Below are 18,561 nucleotides of genomic sequence, written 5' to 3' on the forward strand. Positions count from 1 at the left end.
TTTCTCCCCCAGCCACCAGGGGCTGGGCGACCCACCGCCTGGGCACAGCCGCTCGGTCTTCAGCATCCAGGTGCCGGCCAAGGCCTACGGTTCTGACAGGGAGACTTTACTGCCTCTGTCCTTAGGGGGAACGGGGCATGGTGTGCTCAGGGTAACCTACCATGGTGGCCGAGGCACCCAGGCCAGGCTTGGGCAGTCCTCTGAGGTCTGTGGGGCATGGCAGGGAGTGGCAGCTGTGCCCAGGTGTCCTCCCCCCTGCCCACGCCTCCTGTGTCCGTCCCAGCCAGCCTCAGCCCTCTCCACCTCTACAAACAGCCATAGGACATGTGCCCGCTGGGCTGTGCCCATGCCCATGATGGGGACGCACTGGTGTGGGTGGCACTGGGCTGCTGCGCACTGGGGTGTGGGTGTTCACCGGGCCGCTGTGCAGTGAGGTGTGAGTGTGCACCGTCCGCTGTGCACTGGGGTGTAGGTGGCACCAGGCTGCTGTACACTGATGTGTGGGTGTGCATGGTCCACTGGGGTATGTGTGTGTACCGTCTGCTGTGCACTGGGGTGTGGGCGTGCACTGTCTGCTGCACTCCGGGGTGTGGTTGTGCACCATCCACTGTGCACTGGCGTTTGGGTGTGCACCGTCTGCTGCACACTGGGGTGTGGGTGTGCACTGTTTGCTGTGTACTGGGCTGTGGGTGTGCACAGGCTATTGTGCTCTGAGATGTGGGTGTGCACCATCCATTGTGCACTGGTTTGCGGTGTGCACTGGGCTGTGGGTGTGTTCCATCCTCTGTGCACTGGGTTGTGGGTGTGCACTGAGCACTGTGTACTGGGGTGTATGTGTGTGCACTGGATTGTGGGTGTGAACTAGGTCACTGTGCACTGGGGTATGGGTGTGCACCATCCGCTGTGCACTGCCATGTGGGTGTGTATTGTCTGCTATGCCCTGGGGGGTGTGTGTGTGCATCATCCGCTGTGCACTGGCGTGTGGTGTGTACTGTCTGCTATGCCCTGGTGTGTGTGTGTGTGTGTGTGTGTACCGTCCGCTGCACACTGGAGTGTGGGTGTGTACTGCCTGCTATGCCCTGGGGTGTGTGTGTGTGTGTGCACCATCCGCTGTGCACTGGCATGTGGGTGTGTACTGTTGCTATGCCCTGAGGTGTGTGTGTGTGTGTGTGCACCGTCTGCTGCACACTGGAGTGTGGGTGTGTACTGCCTGCTATGCCCTGGGGTGTCTGTGTGTGTGCACTGTCTGCTGCACACTGGGGTGTGGGTGTGCATCATCTGCTATGCCCTGGATGTGGGTGTGCACTGGGCCGCTGTGCACTGGGGTGGTGGTGTGCAGTTGCCCCTGCACACTGGCGTGTGGGGCACTGGAATTCTGTGCACCATGTTGGGGTGAGCTGGCCACCTCGTGTGCTGTGAAGTAACTTCATCTGAACAGAAATGATTCTAAAGCAGTTTTTGTTAAAAAGAGAATAGGCTTCCCGGTCCCGCCAGACACTGACCCCGAGCCCCGGCTGGACGTCACATGCAGTGGCAGATGACCGTGGGCAGGCCCAGGCTGCTGGGGTCCTCCCGCAGCCCCAGAGGGGCCAATGCCCCCCCCTTCTCTCTCCTGTTGGTATTGCCCGATGCTCTTCACCTGCCTTTCTTGGACTGTGGCTGCTGGGCTGCTTGGTGCAGAGGCAGTGAGGAGACAGGGCATAGGGGCCCTGGGCATGGCTGCCCTTCTGTGGTCTGCCCTGTTGTGGCAAAGGAATAGCTTTGCCAGTCCTGGTGCAGCTGGTGCCAGTGTCCTGCAGACCAGAAGCCACCCTGAGGACCTGGCGGGGAGGCGGCCCTGAGGTCCAGATGCCAGCTCCGGTTCTGGTCTTCATCCCCCGTGCTGGCAGGACCACGAGTCTGCAAGAGCTGGCCTGGGAGCAGGACGCCCTCGGTTTCCTTCAGTCGCTGCTGGCCACGGTTCCAGCCACCGCATCTGGGTAACTCCACACCTGACCCCTTTCTCTTTGGAAACAAACCTGTCTGCATGGTCAAACAGCATCACGAACAAATGATCTAAAAGCTGGAGTTTGGCGATATTTACGTTTAAATCAGCCAGTCGTGGCCTGACCCCAGTTCCACATGTGGGCTGAAGTCCACGCCAGCTTGACGTGGTCAGACGGTGCTGGCTGCCGGCCTAGATGACCGAGGTCTCTGTCTGCAAGAAGGACGGGGCACGGGAACCCCGGGAACACTGCAGGGCACTGTCGGAGCCGTGCCGAGACAGGGAGGAGCCCTGTAGCCCATGTCCCCGGCCGGCGGGCTGTGCTGGGCACCGGCCATGCCACTTCCTCTTCAGCTCACTCTGCACCTGTGGGCGAGGGCTCAGCTGGGGCCGGGCGAGGCTCACGGGCCCAGGGAAGCCCCGCACCCCATGTGCTGGGGAGGGTCTGTGATTCCTGGTCAGGTGAGGGAAACAAAGCCAGCTTGGGGCAGAGGGTGGTAGGGCCAGAGCGGCATGGGGTGGGGGAGCCAGGAGTCAGGGGCTGTCAAGGCCGCAGGATGGGTTCATGCCCACACGCCAGAGAACTGTTTCGGAATATTTTCTTGGGGCCAGCAGGGCATCAGGGAGTGTGGGGTAGCTGGAAAGGGGAGGTGGAGGCGGGAGGGGACGGCCTGCCTGCTCCCAGGCACCCTGCGTGAGTGTGGGCACTGTGCCGTCCTGACACCTGCTCGGTCTCTGCTGCCTCCTTCCCACTTGTGGGCTGGGAGGGGAGGTGAGGGTGGGAAGTGGTGACTGGGGTGGACCCGGTGCCCAGCTGCTGTTGGCCGGCTCGGGGAGTGGCTCGGGAAGGACTTAGTCACTGGCTGTGGAGGGGATTCCCGTGGACGTCCAGGCCAGCCTTTCCCTCAGCCTTGCCAGGTCCAGGCAGAGGAGCAGACCCCGGCCCAGCGGGCCTGCAGGCCAGATGCGGGCCCCTGGGAGGTGCCTGGAATGGGGCCTGTCCTCGCGGCCTGCCCTGGTCCAAACTGGCCACAGACTCACCTCGCTGTTGAGGAAGCAGTAGAGGACCACGACCACCAGGCCCTGCGGAGAGAGGACCAGGCGGGCGTGAGGGCCGGCCAGCGGGGACCCCGCCGCTGCCCACACGTACCTGGAAGGAGCCGGCACACAGCTCGAACAGCAGCTGGTACTCGGAGGAGGTGTGCGTGGGGAACACAGCAAACACCACGTAGTGGACGCCGAACAGGGGGATGAGCAGCAGTGTGGACTTGGCCAGCCTCCTGCATGGGGGGATGGGCTCAGCTGCCTGTGACCCCGCTGCCCCCGCGCTCAGCCCACCCTGCGGCCCCTCCAGTGCCCAGGTGGCTCAAGGCCCCGCTGTGCTGAGACTTGCACCCAGGGCTGGCCCCGCTCTTGGGAGCACAGCAGACTGCATCGTGAGGACAGTGGCCTTGGAGCGCTAAGTGGGACGCTCTCGCCAGGCGTCCGGGGAGCTCAGGTGTCCATCGCTATCGCTGGTTCTGACAGCAGACAGCCACCAGCTTGTGGGGACAGAGGACACGATAGTTTGGTTGAAGGCCAGGCTTGCCACAAAGGGGGCAGGAGGACCCCCGGACTGGGCAGGTGACCGCCGTGGCTGATCTGCATCACGAATCAAGAGAGTGGCTGGATGTGGCCTCCCTGTCCACGGGCCACCACCCATTCTAGGCACCAAGCGTCCTTGTGTACCCCCGTGCCCGCATTCCTGTCAGCGCCCCACGTCTAAGGGGGAGCCTCCCAAACTTCCGCTGCAGCACCACCAGGGGGCGGAGACAGGTTCTGCTTTGTCCTTGCAGCGTCCGGCTCAGGCCTGAGGACCTGCGTTCCTCTGGGTCCCAGCTAGAACCCCACGCTGGGAACCACCTCTGTAAGCTGGTCACACCATCGGGAACACTCAGAACCCCGAGCCCAGCTCCTCCCCAGCCACGGGGTCACTGTGGGACCCAGGCCCCATCCTGCATCTCCCCAGGGGTTCCCAGGGGTGGCGGATGGGCAGGGAGCTGCTCCAGGGAGGCGGTGGCAGCTCCGGCCCACAGACCACTGAGAACCACGAGCACCCCCCACGCACGCACATGGAGGGGTGCTCCCTGGTGCCCCCCTCTGCACCTCACCCACCACTTGGGGGAGGCGCCAGCTTCGCACTCAGACCCAGCCCGGGGCATGCCAGCGCTAGGCGTGTGCTCATGTCTCCAGCTCACGGCTCCTATGTGCCACGGAGCTCCAGGGAGCAGGACTTCCCTTGAAACGGGCAGTCTGTCCAGCCCCGAACCCTGCCGTCTGCGTGGCGCCAGGGCCTCTCCACGGAGCAAGAGGGTGGCCTTGGCCTGCTGCCCTCACAGGTGCGTCTTTGACACCAACAGGCCGCGTCCCTGCACTCGACAGAGACCCATGGCGACCAACTCTGCAAGAGTCTGCCCACGGCCCATTCCTGACACGCCCCACACGTATGGTCCTGCGGCCTCCTCTAGACCGAGGTCCCTTGGTCACCAGAGATCCACAGGACAGACAGCAGGGGCTGGCATGCAGTACACCCTGCCCACTCTGAGATAGAAGTGCCTCTCTGAGGCCCACGTCAGTCACCCGCACCCCGAGACCCCAGGAAAGGCTGCCATCGCAAATGCAAGTACAGGGAACCAGGCGGGCTGGAGGCACCTCCTGTAGCGTGCAGGAGGCCCGGAGCCGTGGTCTGACGTGGACGCCCGTCTTAGTGGCTGTGGAGGGGTCTGACGTCACGTGGCACAACCAGGGGATGTGTTTTCTAGACTTTCTTGACACAGCACCGAGGGCCAGCACTGTGTCTCAGTAACAACCCAGTGACCCAAGCCACAGGTGCTGTCACCTCGCTGGGAGGGCACTGAGCTCGGCAGGAGGGTCCGAGCCCTGATGACCGACTGGGTCAGCCTGCACCTGAACCATGCCCAGCTGCCCGGCACTTTCTAGAGGGAAGAGGAGAACACTGGCTGGTGTCCCCAGGTGGCAGCTGGCCCCAGGCTCAGGCCTGTGCCTCTGGCTCTGTCAGCCACTTTAAACGCGCTCACCTGCTGCTGGTTTCGCCTGCATTATAAATCCCCGGTCCACGTTTAGGGGTGTTTGGATTCTCTGCAGATTTCCAGATCTTCAGGACCCCCCCAGTCGGAGTCCCCTGCCCTTGCTGACTGCAGGGGCCAGTGGCCCCTCCCTCGAGTCAGCCATGCGCTCTGGGCAATCCCAGGCCGGGATCTGCACCACCTTTGCAGCCACGGGCCACGCGGACTGATGGAGACAGCACGGGATGAGAGCAGCGTGGCTGCGGGGGTCACGGGGAGAAGTGAGACTCCGGTCGGCAAGTCCCCAGAGAGGACGTCACAGAGACGCCGGAGGAGGTGCGGCTCTGCCCTGCAGCTTGGCTGCCCGGATCTCCTGGCCAGATGGGCCCTGGTGTCAGCGAGGGCACCGGTGACCTCAGGACCCAGCCACCTGCCCATCTGAGGCTCGAGGAACTCCCTGGCCGTGGCCCCCGTGGCACACCCCATCTGGGCCATAGGGAGGTGAGGTGACAGGCACTCACCTGTACTGTGGCTGGTCATTGCCCCCGACGTCGGGGGACGTCAACTTCTGGAGTAGAATCCTTACAATGCTGACGAACAGGATGAAGTTGACCTGCCCGAGAGATGAGGCGTGGTGCGAGGGGCCTGGGGTCTGCCGCCCCCTCAGGACAGGGCCACCGGCGCTCGCCCGCCATGGCCTTGGGGGACGGTCTCTCTCTGCAGCACAGCTGTGCGACATTAGGCCTCCAGCAGTGACCGATGGGTGTGAGGTGGACGAGCAGAAGCCACCTGGTCTGAAAGCCGGCTGACCGAGACTCCCTCGAGGCCTCCACCCTGTCCCCAGAAGCAGTGCCCTGGAGGGTCTGGCTATGTGGGGGCCCCCATAGACAGCGAAGTTCGTCTAGAAGGCCACGTGGGACAGGCCACTAGAGCTAGCCACGAGCCCACTTTGGGCCCCAGTGCGTGCCAGGGTAACCCGGGTGACGGCCCCAAGTACTTACGATGATGGAGATGAGAATTGGAACCCGGATGATCCACCAGGGGACGCTGTGCTCATTCATGTCCCAGCAGCTGTGGGAGAGGAGGCCAGGGACGGCTGGACCTGGGGAGGGCACTTGCAGGTGGGTGCAACCCTTCACGCTGTGGCATGGACCCAGCCTGCTCCCTCCATGCCCCGGCACCGGGATCCAGGGCGGGACCCTCCTGGCCTACCGCTGTGCATAGCTCAGAGCCCCATGGCTCTGCTTTCAGGGACTGAAGTGGTCTCCAGGACCATGTTCCTCTCAGCAGGACACCTGCCAGTGGGGACCGGGGCCCAGGTACACCCCTAAACTGGCCAAGGGGTGGGGCCTGGTAGCCCTGTAACTGCTCTCCACTTGGGGGGCGCAGCCCAGGCTCTGCCCCTCCCCCTGACATCACGAGAAAGGAATTCTTTCTCCTCACCTCCCAAATGGGTCCTCACCTCCCAAATGCTTTGTCTCCCTGTGGAATGGGGGTTTAGAACACACCTTGGGCGTGGCCGGAAGCGAATGGCGCTTTCCTTTCGAAGTTTGGGGCTGAGTGTCCCAGCAGGAAGCTCAGGGACCCCCACGCCCACAGCCCTGCAGTGTGACCCCAGGGCCTCCCGTCAGCACAGTCAGCACCCTCAGGCCCCGGATCCAAGCTGGTCTGCCTCAGCACCTGGGTAGCTCAGGGACAGGCCTGAGGCTCCTCGCTCAGTCCTGGGAACCAGGCGAGGAGAGGATGCTGCCACCTCAGCTTGGCTGGTCCCTGCCCTGCAGGTGCCTCCGGAGCCAGCCCAGCTGGGCCAGACCCTGCACAAGCCCACGCTGTCAGCTGCAGTCACTCCTGGGGAACGGTGCTGGTGGCAGGTGGCTGACACCCCGAGACCCTTTCTGAGGCACAGCTTCATGCTGGTCCTCATGGACTGTGTTCGGGCCATGTCTGTTCCCATGCACACGCAGGACAGCCCTGGGCCATGCCGGCTGTCTACACTGGCTCTCTCGCCCTCTCACTCGACCGGCCGTCTACCCTGACTCTCTCGCCCTCCCACTCCAGATGGCTGTCTACACTGGCTCTCTCGCCCTCTCACTCGGCCGGCCGTCTACACCAGTTCTCTCACTCCGACCGGCCTGGCCCCTCGACCCTTCGTCCCGCTCTCCACTGTGGCCCCCAGGGCTTGCTCGGGCTGGGCTGTGTTGTGGACGCCGTGGCTACCTGAGGTGCCGCCCCTTGCTGCCCGGCTGGCCCTCCCTGGCGAGGCCACGAGCCCAGCTCACCTCCCGCCTTGCAGCAGACCTTCCCAAACTGCCCGGCCTGGCCCTGGGTTCCCGCAAGTCCTCCCGCGGCCTCTGCAGGGCAGCAAGGGCCCTGTCCCCCCAGCCCTCGCTCCTGTGGCCTGCGTGCTGCTGGGTCTGACCAGGCACTCACCCCGTGTCTTCCAACAGGAGCCTGGTTGTAGCCCATGCCCCGGTGCTCATGGTGGGGACGCCTGTGGAGACAGACATGCCATGCCGCCTGCTGGCCAGGGTGTGCGGGGCGCGCCCTAACACTTGCCAAAGCCCCTTGGGGCACATCCCTGTGCCCTCCAGGCTCACTGAATGTGGGGGTGACTCAGCAGGTGCAGAGCGGGGACTCTGGGCATGGCCGGACGACACTGCAGAAGTGTCACCGCAGCCCAGGAGGTGTGTGTACACGTGTGCAGAGGGGACGGGCTCGCCACGTGAACAGCTCGGGGAGCACCGCCCAGCTACGTTGCCCAGCTACGTGTCCCGGCTCCGCACCCTTTTCCTGCTCGGGGACCCCCACAGCCCTGCCCTGCCTCCTTCCCACTTCCCCCATGTTGACGTGAGCCAGCTGGGAGAGTGGGTGGCAAACGCTCCCCGCGTGTCAGCGGCTCCGTCTGGATGGGGTGCAGGGGCATGAATGGGAGTCCGGGGCATTTTAGACCAGGCTCCTGGTCGCAGGGCCATGCGGAACACCAGCACTGGGGACGCTCCCCGGGGGGGACCTGGAGTGAGCCCAGGGCGGCGCTGGGCTGTGTAGCTCAGCTGTCTGTGGGCCGGGTGGGTGCGGGCTGGGGCCTGGGCCGCTGGAGGGTGGGCGAGAGCTGGGTGCAGCCGGGAGTCCTCACCCCATCCGATCAGGAGGTAGACCCTGAAGCAGCAGCCGGGAGAGACGACAGCCACGAGCAGGGTGTGCAGGTACAGCCCCTCCACGAGCAGCCAGCAGAAGTTGGCGGTGACGCAGTACTGGAAGAGTACCAGGCTCAGCTTGCAGCCCACCTGGAAGCCGACGCAGGGCGGCAGTGAGGGGCATGGGCCAGCCGCCATGGTCTGCCGGGGCCCGGTGTGCGAGCATAGGCCTGCCTGGCGGCACTGGGCACTGTCCACACACTCTGAGCCCATGGGAGATGAGCCTGGGCAAGGCGAGTGTGAGCAGCCCTCCCAGGTCAGAGCCCTCTCCTGAGGGGGCACCAGGCTCCCTGCACACAGCCAACCTCGGTCCTCCTCGGCCCTGCCCTGCATGAGGGAAGTGGGGTGGGGGTCCTGACGTCCTGCGGGGCAAGCAGCGTGGGCCGCGTCCCTGAGCCTGCCATTCAGGGGAAGGCCGGCCCGAACGCACTCCCTTCACAGCAGCTCAGGTGATGGGAGCGGGGAGGAGAGTGCAGTGGGCCAGCCTGGGGCAGGAGCCGTCCCCTGCATGTCTGCGATCTCGGAAGTCCCTGGATCCTAAAAGTGTTTTTAATTTTAGGAAATAGAGATGAAAACATAATGGAGAAAAAGAGACCTGGTAAGCCAAATATCTTCGTGGGAATTTGGAAAGCTTTCACTAGGAAAAAAGTGGCACACATCAAATAGATGTATTGAACCTTTCGGACCCACACAGTCCCGGCACCTGGACCTCATGGGCAAATGCGGAGTCGCTGCTTCGCCATCGAGCTCGCAGAGCCGAGCAGGGCAGCCCTCACTTCCACGCTCACCTCTACAAGCACGGGTCTACAGGCATATGTGAGCTAGCAACGGCACGCGTCATACGCATGCGTGTGCACGGGGTGCAGGTCCTTGTACACATGGCATGGACTGGTGCTTTAATTACCTCATGCATGGAGGGGTGCACATACACACACGTACAGAGTAGACATACATTACACACATGGAGGGGTACACGTACACACAGATACACATACAGAGTAGACATACATTACACACTTGGAGGGGTACACGTACACACAGATACACACATGTATGGAGTAGATACACATTACACACATGGAGGGGTACATGTACACACAGATACACACACGTACAGAGTAGACATACATTACACACATGGAGGGGTACACATACAGATACACACGTACAGAGCAGGCATACATTACATGCATGGAGGGGTACACGTACACACAGATACACATGTACAGAGTAGGCATACATTACACGCATGGAGGGGTACACGTACACAGATACACACGTACAGAGTAGGCATACATTACACACATGGAGGGGTACACGTACACACAGATACACACACGTACAGAGTAGGCATACATTACATACATGGTGGGATACATGTACACACACAGAGTAGGTACACTATATATATGGAACAGACATGTTACATACATGGGGTGGATATACTTATACATAGTTGCACACATATGTTACATACATGGAGTGAATATACTCAATAGACCTTCATGGCTGTTACACACATGGAGAGACATAGTTACACAGAGCGAACATGTTAAACACATAGAGTGGGTACTCACAGTTACACACGTTACACACATGGAGTGGATATACTCACACACAGTTTCACAGATGTTGCACACATGGAGTGACATAGTTACACAGAGTCAACATACGTTTCATATGTGGAGTGGATGTTCTTGTGCATATGGAGAGACACACATCGCACACATGGAGAGACGTACTTACATATACTTTACACACTTGGAGAGGCGTACTCACATACGTTATACACATGGAGAGGCGTGCTCACACACACGGAGGATGCACTGTGCACTCTGGCCGGCCGGCCCTGGCGCCCAGCCCCTCCAGCGGTTCCACCCCCGGCCGAGCTCCCATCCTAAGCAGAGTTCTCTGTGACACTGCCCACGCTGGGCATGGCACAGGCTCGGCAGGGCCTGCAGGGCAGGGCGCCCACTCCTCCGTCCTCCATCCAGGGGCCGATCAGAGTCCCACACACCGGCCAGAGGGAGGCACGGGGGAAGCTGGCGGGGAGAGCGGGCAGGACCACAGCGCAGGAGTTTGGTAAACACCGACTCAGCCAGGTGCCAATGACCTGATGACCCCCAACAGGACCAAGGAGGAGTGTGCCCAGGTGCAGATCAGCACCTCAGCCACCCCTGCAGGGACTGAGCGAGGGTCCTCCGTGATCCAGGACCTGGCCCTGCAGAGACTGAGCGAGGGTCCTCCATGACCCGGGACCTGGCCCTGCAGCCCCCAGACTGTGCCCCGTGGGCACCTCTCTGCAGATCCTGGTGCCCCTGGGCTTGAGTGGGAGCACACATTGCATGGGACCCCGGAGGTCTGGGTGGATCTACCCAGCTGTGCTGGCTCCTCTGCCCTGGTTCCTCTGGGTCTGCCTGGTCGGGGTCCGGGTCCAGGTCTGCTGGATCAGGGCTCAGCCGCACCTCCCCGTACACAGCAGACACCTCTCCTGCTTCCGTGCCACCCTGTCTGGCTGCCAGCCCAGCCTCTCTGCAGGCCCCTCTGTGGCTGACCAGGACCGTGAGTCTAGGCAGAGGGCGTGGCACCCCTGTACCCGAGGACCCTGCGCAAGGACGGCCTTACCCACGAGGACAGCTGGTCGGGGCAGGGCAGCGTGCCCGAGCCAGAGTACAGGATGCTGTCCTTGACCAGCACCGCGACGGCCCTCAGGATGAAGGACAGGAAGAGGTTCAGGTGAATGTAGTTCCTGGTGCAGCGCAGCTTTCTGCGGGGGGTGGGGGACACCATCTGAGGCGCGAGCACCTCCATCGTGACCGTAAGCGCCTCCTGAGCGTTGCCCAGCTGCCCCACCCCGTCCTGCCAACGGGCATCTGTCACCAGCAGATGCAGCCAGCCCTCACTGTCCGGCCAACTGTAACTGTCCTTCCCGATAACTCGCGTTTTTGGGTCTTGTAACCCACTCTCGCATAACTCAAGGCCCGTACTTTCTTAGATGTGCAGTTTTTTCCTTCGTGCTTTTTGTGTTTTTAAACCTTCCTCCCCCCTGCTTTGGGGCTGCAGGGTTGTGGAGCAACACGAGTCCTCTTGAAGCTGCCGGCTAAATAAAAGCCTCCTTAGTTTGGCTGAGACTGGAGGTCCTCTTAACGTCTTGCAGATCAGAACATGACACACCAGGTGGTCATTCCTGGACACCCTGACCCGTCCATCTCAGGCCCCTGCCCAGAGCAACCTCGTTGTCCTACGGCCCTGCTGCACGTGGGTGTGCCTGCCAGCCCTGTTCTATGGCTGGTTTTGCACACCCTTCCCCTCTTCAGACAGGTTCCTGGATCAGGCCCCCGAAGCAGGAACGTGGAACAGAGTAGCAACAGTGGCGAGCCCAGCCCTGCCTCAGCACGCACTGCCCTGCACAGGTGAGGGCCGCAGAGGAGCTGGGTCTGCGTGGCTCTGCTCTGCTCCCCGCCAGCTGTCTGCTCATCTGCAGGGTGCTGGAGCTGCTGCACACGGTGTAGACGTCGCCCCCTCTCAGTCAGCTCGGTGTGGACACCTGGCCCCCCCTCACCAAGCTTGGTGTGGACGCCTGCCCCCACCCCCAGCTCGGTGCGGACACCTGCCCTCACTCTCACCCAGCTCGGTGTGGACACCCGCCCCCCCCCCCCCCACGCCGCCTGCCCCTCCCACCCAGCTCAGTGTGGACGCCTGCCCCCCGCTCTCACCCAGCCCGGTGTGGACACCTGCCCCCCCCTCACCCAGCTCGGTGTGGACACCCTGCCCTTCCCTCTCACCCAGCTTGGTGTGGATGCCCTGTCCTTGCCCCTGTCTGTCCCCAATGACTGTCCTCCCTGAGACAGGAAACAGCAGCAGCCTCGCTCGCCCCTTCCGCAGTGGGAGGCTCCATGCCTGGGACTGTGCGTGGCTGTAGCTGACAGTCACTCTCACTGGTACCCTGACGTGGGGAAGGCTGGCCTGGTGGTCCTGGGGTCACCCAAGAGCTCTGCCTGGGCCTGAGGCTCTGCACCTGCCACTCTGTCTCACCAGGCACCACACCGTCGGCAGCTCCATCCCACCTGGCTCAGGAGGGATGCTCTTCCTGGGGCAAAGCGCAGGCCGGTGTCCACTCCTAACCGCAGGGCTTCGCCCTGACCCTAACCCAAGGCCCTGGACCAGGGCTGGTCTGTGCTGTGAGCCACAGAGGCTGCCACTGCATCTGCAGTTCACTTCATGGGAATGGCCTGAGTTTAAAACCCAGAGCGGGTGACACCTAACTCCAGGCTCGGAGAGCCAGCTCCATGCGGTGCTGTCCTGTGAGACGCTGTGTGTGGCAGGCACAGCGTTCGTCCAGCATGACAGACGTCGGAGGGCGGGCTCAGACGGAATGGTTTTCTACGCATAAATGGGACATTGCAACATGCTTCGTAACACCGATACTCCAAGGAGACAGTGTGAGGTACAGCAGTATTTGCGTGAATCTCAATTGGTTAGCAAATGCAAACACATGTTAGCTACTATATAATTATTTTCTAGTTTGAAAAACAAGTGAAGACAATTATTATTATTTTAGATTTTTTGCAATAGGGCATGTATACTCACAAGAGAGAGAGACAGAGACAGGGAGGCTGAGGAATCACTCCTGGGGGACAGCTATGCTGCAATCCCTCCTCCACCATCCTCTTCTCCGGATTTTGGGCTTATATGTACCCATGCCTAGAGTGATTTTTAGGCCACCAGGTCCAAGACTCGAACCGTGGTACCTGTGGTAGGGTTAGTGGGAGCCCAGGGTGTTAACCACCAGGCCACCTGCTGGCCCCAAATGCAGGCAAAATTTGACATTTGAAATAAAGGCACGGCACTCCTGCAAACCAGATAACAGCACGAATCTAGCCTGTGACCTGTGCAGGCCCCCCAGGCTTCCTGACCACGGCAGCTGCTCTGCACTGTGGCAGAGGGAAATGGAGAGGCTCTGCGGAGGCTAAACACCAGCAGATGGCGTGATTATTATGTCTCTGGACTCCTACATGGTCGACTGCAGTTCTAGTCCCGGACCCAGAAGCTGCTTAAAACTCATGCCAGGAGTGTGCACATGTGTGCCCAAAGTCCTGAGAGGAGAATGGAGGAGAAAGGACTGTGATATGGCCATCTCTCCATGGTAGTCTCTCACTTTCTGTTTTAGGCCTCTCTTTGTCTCTCTGGTGAGTGCACCCTATAGCAAAAAAATGTCTCTGGAAAAAAAATTTTGAGATGATGGAGTGGACGGGATGAAGAGGTTATCAGTGAACACGTTAGACTTGGTAAGACGGGGTGACGAGGTTATCAGCAAACACGTTAGGCTTGGTAAGACGGGGTGACGAGGTTATCAGCGGACACGTTAGACTTGGTAAGACGGGGTGACGAGGTTATCAGTGAACACATTAGACTTGGTAAGATGGGGTGACGAGGTTATCAGTGAACACATTAGGCTTGGTAAGACAGGGTGACGAGGTTATCAGCGGACACATTAGACTTGGTAAGACGGGGGGACGAGGTTATCAGCGGACACATTAGGCTTGGTAAGACGGGGGGACGAGGTTATCAGCGGACACATTAGGCTTGGTAAGACGGGGGGACGAGGTTATCAGCGGACACATTAGGCTTGGTAAGACGGGGGGACGAGGTTATCAGCGGACACATTAGGCTTGGTAAGACGGGGGGACGAGGTTATCAGCGGACACATTAGGCTTGGTAAGACGGGGGGACGAGGTTATCAGCGGACACATTAGGCTTGGTAAGACGGGGGGACGAGGTTATCAGCGGACACATTAGGCTTGGTAAGACGGGGGGACGAGGTTATCAGCGGACACATTAGGCTTGGTAAGACGGGGGGACGAGGTTATCAGCGGACACATTAGGCTTGGTAAGACGGGGGGACGAGGTTATCAGCGGACACATTAGGCTTGGTAAGACGGGGGGACGAGGTTATCAGCGGACACATTAGGCTTGGTAAGACGGGGGGACGAGGTTATCAGCGGACACATTAGGCTTGGTAAGACGGGGTGACGAGGTTATCAGCGGACGCGTGTTAGGCTGGGAAGGACATTTCTCATTGGTGGTCGTGAGATGACCAGAGCACTCATCCAAACTCAGAATGAAAGCCCAGTGCAGGAGGTCGGCCGCATGGTGGAGAAGGGACTTTGGGCTGACCCTCCTGAGGCTCTAGGCGCAAACCAGGAACCAGCTCGGGAGCTCTGAAGGCGGTGCCAGAGGAAGGCTGAGGATGTGCAGGGAGCACATTCCCACTGGCCATGGTGACCTCGACTCTGCGCCTCTTGCTCCCTCGGCTCCTGGTTGGGGGACCCACAAACCTAGGAACTGCATCTGTTCTGATGCGCTGGTGGGTCCCCCCGAGGCTGCGAGGAGCCCGCCTTGGCTGGCCTCTCTTGGAGCTGCTCAGAGCAGGGAGCCCTAGTGAAAGCCAGATGGATGAGCTGCCTGCCTCGGGCAGGAATTAGCAGTTGGAGCAAAGGACAGGAAAGGCCCGGCAACTGCTGGGGAGTGAGAATCTGGAATCAGGCTTTAAAGCCTCCGCGTGAGCACAGCCAGCGTGGACACGTGCTCAGGACAGGCCTGTGAGAGGCTCCAGCATCCACCCCTGCTGGGGGCCCAGCCCAGCCTGGCAGCTGGCACAGGCCAGGCTGCACACGGCTGGTGGGCACAGAGGGGCCCCAGCATGGCGGACCAGCCCGGGGAGCACTGTCTTCCCTCTCTACTCCCCTTCGGCTCTGGGTGTGTGAGGACATCTCTGTCAACAGCTGCGGAAGGTACGGAGACTTCAGCTTCCAGAAGTGACTAAGTGAACAAGGGCAGCCCCAGAGAGGGGAGAGCTCGACTTCCAGAATCATCACATGGTAGTTTTCAAAATGCCGGATCTCAACACAAAATGAGAAATGAAAAGAAACAAAGTATGGCCCACTAATAGAGACGGAAGACATGAATAAAAGTCGCCCGCAAGGGGTCACATGCGATGGACTGAGTAGGCAGGACTCCCAGTCAGCTGTCTGCGAGGGGCTCAGAGACCAGAGGACCCGGAGAACACCGCCTCGGAGCAGAGGGCGCCAGCCAGACGGAGTCGGAGCCTGCTCCTCCGCTGAGCCGGGACGTCTGCCAGAGGGTCCAAGCACGTCTGAGCGGCCACTGAGGAGTGCTCGGCAATACCAGGCTGCCCAGGCCGAGAACCAGAGAGCCTCAGAGGCTTGGGGTCACACCCAGCGCATGTCGGGGGTCCTGGAAACTGACCCCAGATGGTGCCTGGTGTGAAGCGACTCAGAACAGACCCAGCCTTAGAAAGACCAAAGCTGAGACTCACCTTCTGGAAACTGGATATTAAAAATGTTCTTGGGACCAGCAGTTAGCGTAATGGCTATGTCGCTGGACTCCCATGTAGTCGGCCGCGGTTCACGTCCCGGACTCAGTGGCTTAAACTCACGCCGGGTGCATGCGCTTGCGTGCCCAAGATCCCAAGAGGAGAATGGAGGAGAAGGGATTGCGGTGTGGCCACCCCCCCCCGGGGGGGGGGCAGTTTCTCGCTTTCTGTCTCTCTGTCTCTCTCTGTCTGGCAAGCGCATGCGCCCTATAGAGAAAACCTCTTAAAAAAGTAAGTTCTTTATGTATTTCTTCCAGGAGAGAGGGAGACACAGACAGGCACCGAGGGGGCCCTCGCTGCAACCCACCCCAGCCCAGCCAGCCCGGGGCACGCACATGTGCCCACACGCTCAACGCGCATAGTGGCCTTGGGCTGAGAGCCCGGACCCTCCCCTGCGGGCCATGTGACCCACCTGCCTGGGCCAGCCTTTGCGGCATCTGCCGGCCCTGTCCACGCGCTGCCGAGCCTGTCCCCACCAATCTCGGGCTTCAGTTATTTCTGGAACCGGCTTGCACCGTGTAACCCACACCCCACCCTCCCCTGTCTGTGTGGGGTGTGGCCTGGGTGTGGGCTGTCCTGGCCCTCCTGCCTAGCAGACACTCCCAGAAACTTTGTCTCAACTTAACTTTGCGTCCTATCTTGCTTCTCTAAAACATCTCAGAACATTTTATTTAAAATTTACTTCCAGGGAGAGAGGGGGAGGGACCCCGATGGAGTCGTCACGGGCCCTCCCCTCTGAGCCAGTGCGGGTGGCGGTGCGCCGTGGTGCAGCTGATGTGTTGGGGCAGACCCGGGATGCAAATCCGGAGCCTTCCCACTTGTCTCTGGGCCAGGACTCCAGGGCGTGTAAATCTGCCTGAGAGGAGACTCGCTCGGACGGGATTTGGCCTTGAGGTCAGACTCAGCCGGTGCCTGGCACTCGGCACTCATCTCCGTGACCGAAACGCTGCCGCTCCTGCACGCGTGTGCAGGCTCCTCCCCGAGGTAGCACGCGGCCCCATGTGGGCGCAGTGCTGCGGCCGTGTGCCCGGCCTGGCCGACTCCGCGTCCCTAAATGCAGCAGGGAACGAGCTGTCCGTCCCACACCGACGACGTCGGTGTCATTAAACGCTGACCCTTAAACCCAGGCAGAGTTTGCAAAATTCAGAGCACTGAAAAACAGACACGACGAGGTTGTCCACCCAGGTCCCATGCTTTGGAAAGCTCTCCCACGCTCCCCGCAGGGTCCACGTGGCTCGGGGAAGTCCGCGGGCTGCGGAGAGCGACCCACCCAGAGAGGGGGGACAGCACTGCGCCCACCTCCTCCGGCCTCAGGCGCAGGTGCTGGGAGCAGCTGCCGGGAGCTCATCACAGGCCCCGGTGGGGCAGGAATGGAGCACAAGGGCCTTCAGGGCCGTGGTGAGGAGCCCCGCTCTGGGAGAGGCACCCCCAAACCACCTCCCAGTTCCCTGCAGACAGCCACAGTGATCCGAGACCCAAGTGCAGGGGCCGAGAAACAGCTCCCTGGCCGAGAGGCGAAAGGCCAGGAGGTGATTCCAGCGCCTGCTGGTGCGGGCGGGCCCAGAACTTGGGGTGTCATCGGGACTCCTAATGGACTGTGGCCAGGCGTGGCGGGGCAGGAGGCCAGCCAGCCTCCACAAAGCCTGACCTGCAGCCTCGGGGAGGCTTGATCCTGGAGGGCTCTGGCCGGCCGCTGGGAGTGAACACTAGCTGTTTCAGAGAGGCCTTTTCCCACAGGGTTCTGTAGCCTGATAGAGTGACGAGGCCACAACCAGGCCGGGCAGTGACCATTGAGGGGAAAGGAAAAGGAAGACCCGCCAGGCCCACTTGTGCCCACGCTGCGGGCTGGGGCTACCTGTAGTGTGGAGCCCTGTGGGGCGCCCTCCCTGCGGCTCTGCCTGGCTCTCTTGCTCGTGGGGTAAACACACAAAGAAATAGAAAAATTAAGGCGACAAGGCTCCCGTGAGATGAGATGGCAAGTGGGAGCATTCTATATTGGGTACGTAGAACACAGGTAAACAAGGTGGAGAGAAACAAAATTAAAATATAGCAAAAGTTAATAAAGAATAATATACAGGAAATTGTAAAACACTGAACATAAATGAAAATGAATTCTCAAAGGAGAAAACGAGTGAGGAAATATTTGCGCTACTATCCAAGAGGTTTTGAAACTGATAACCTAAAATAATAGATCCAAGAAACTCCATGTACCCCAAAAAGGAAAAACACAAACAAAAACCATTAACTCCCACAGGCCAGCAGGTGGCGAGGTGGTTAAGGCCATGGACCCCACAGGGCTGACTATGTGCTTGGAGTCCCGAACCTGAAAGCTGGAAAACACTTGGGGTGCGTGTGCATGCGTGCCCGAAAGAGAAAACCCCAAGAGAGGGTGGAGGAGGATTGTGGCATGGCCAACCCCCTGGGGATGATCTCTCACTTTAGCTCTGTCTCCATCTCTCTCTGGCAAGCACACACGTTCTATACAAACTAGAACAAAAGAAAACATTGAATCCAGGACAGTGAAACCACTGCAAACCAAAGCCAAAGAGGACTACCTTCAAACCACCCAGAGGCAAAGGCGCAGCTCTTCGGAGGAGCCAGGGCGACACTGAATTCCAGAGAGACAAGGAGCTCTGGGTGACGGAGCTCGAGCTCGTCCCCGGGAACCGCCCCGGGTGGGGACGTGTCGGGCAGTCAGCAGGCACGAGGCCGCCGTCCACAGGCTCCGCGTGCTCTGCGGTCGCTCGCTCACTCCCAGCTGCGCCCACCAGCCCCTGCGCGAGCCCTCGCCGCCTGACAGCTCTTCTGAGAGTTCCTGACCATCTTCCAGATACTGGAAAGTGGTAGCTTACGTCCTGCACTTTTTCGTAGAGAGTGGACGAATGCGGAAGGTTACTGCGCGGAGCCAGACAGCGGAAGAGC

General features: G+C 60.6%; 1 protein-coding gene across 1 annotated transcript in view; it reads right to left on the reverse strand.

The window, feature by feature from the left end:
* Positions 1-217: 217 nt before the first annotated feature.
* Positions 218-18,561, reverse strand: part of VIPR2 (vasoactive intestinal peptide receptor 2) — a 74,682-nt gene continuing 56,338 nt past the window's right edge. The window contains exons 6-13 of the mRNA XM_027770051.1: positions 10,869-11,010; positions 8,183-8,333; positions 7,480-7,540; positions 6,051-6,120; positions 5,571-5,662; positions 3,135-3,264; positions 3,026-3,067; positions 218-2,350 (exon numbers count right to left, since the gene is read on the reverse strand). Coding sequence (XP_027625852.1) covers positions 2,177-2,350; positions 3,026-3,067; positions 3,135-3,264; positions 5,571-5,662; positions 6,051-6,120; positions 7,480-7,540; positions 8,183-8,333; positions 10,869-11,010 — 862 coding nt within the window. The 3' untranslated portion in view covers positions 218-2,176. The remainder of the gene's footprint in view (positions 2,351-3,025; positions 3,068-3,134; positions 3,265-5,570; positions 5,663-6,050; positions 6,121-7,479; positions 7,541-8,182; positions 8,334-10,868; positions 11,011-18,561) is intronic.

The sequence above is a fragment of the Tupaia chinensis genome, unplaced genomic scaffold, assembly GCF_000334495.1.
Source record: "Tupaia chinensis unplaced genomic scaffold, TupChi_1.0 Scaffold000110_1, whole genome shotgun sequence".
NCBI lineage: Eukaryota > Metazoa > Chordata > Mammalia > Scandentia > Tupaiidae > Tupaia > Tupaia belangeri.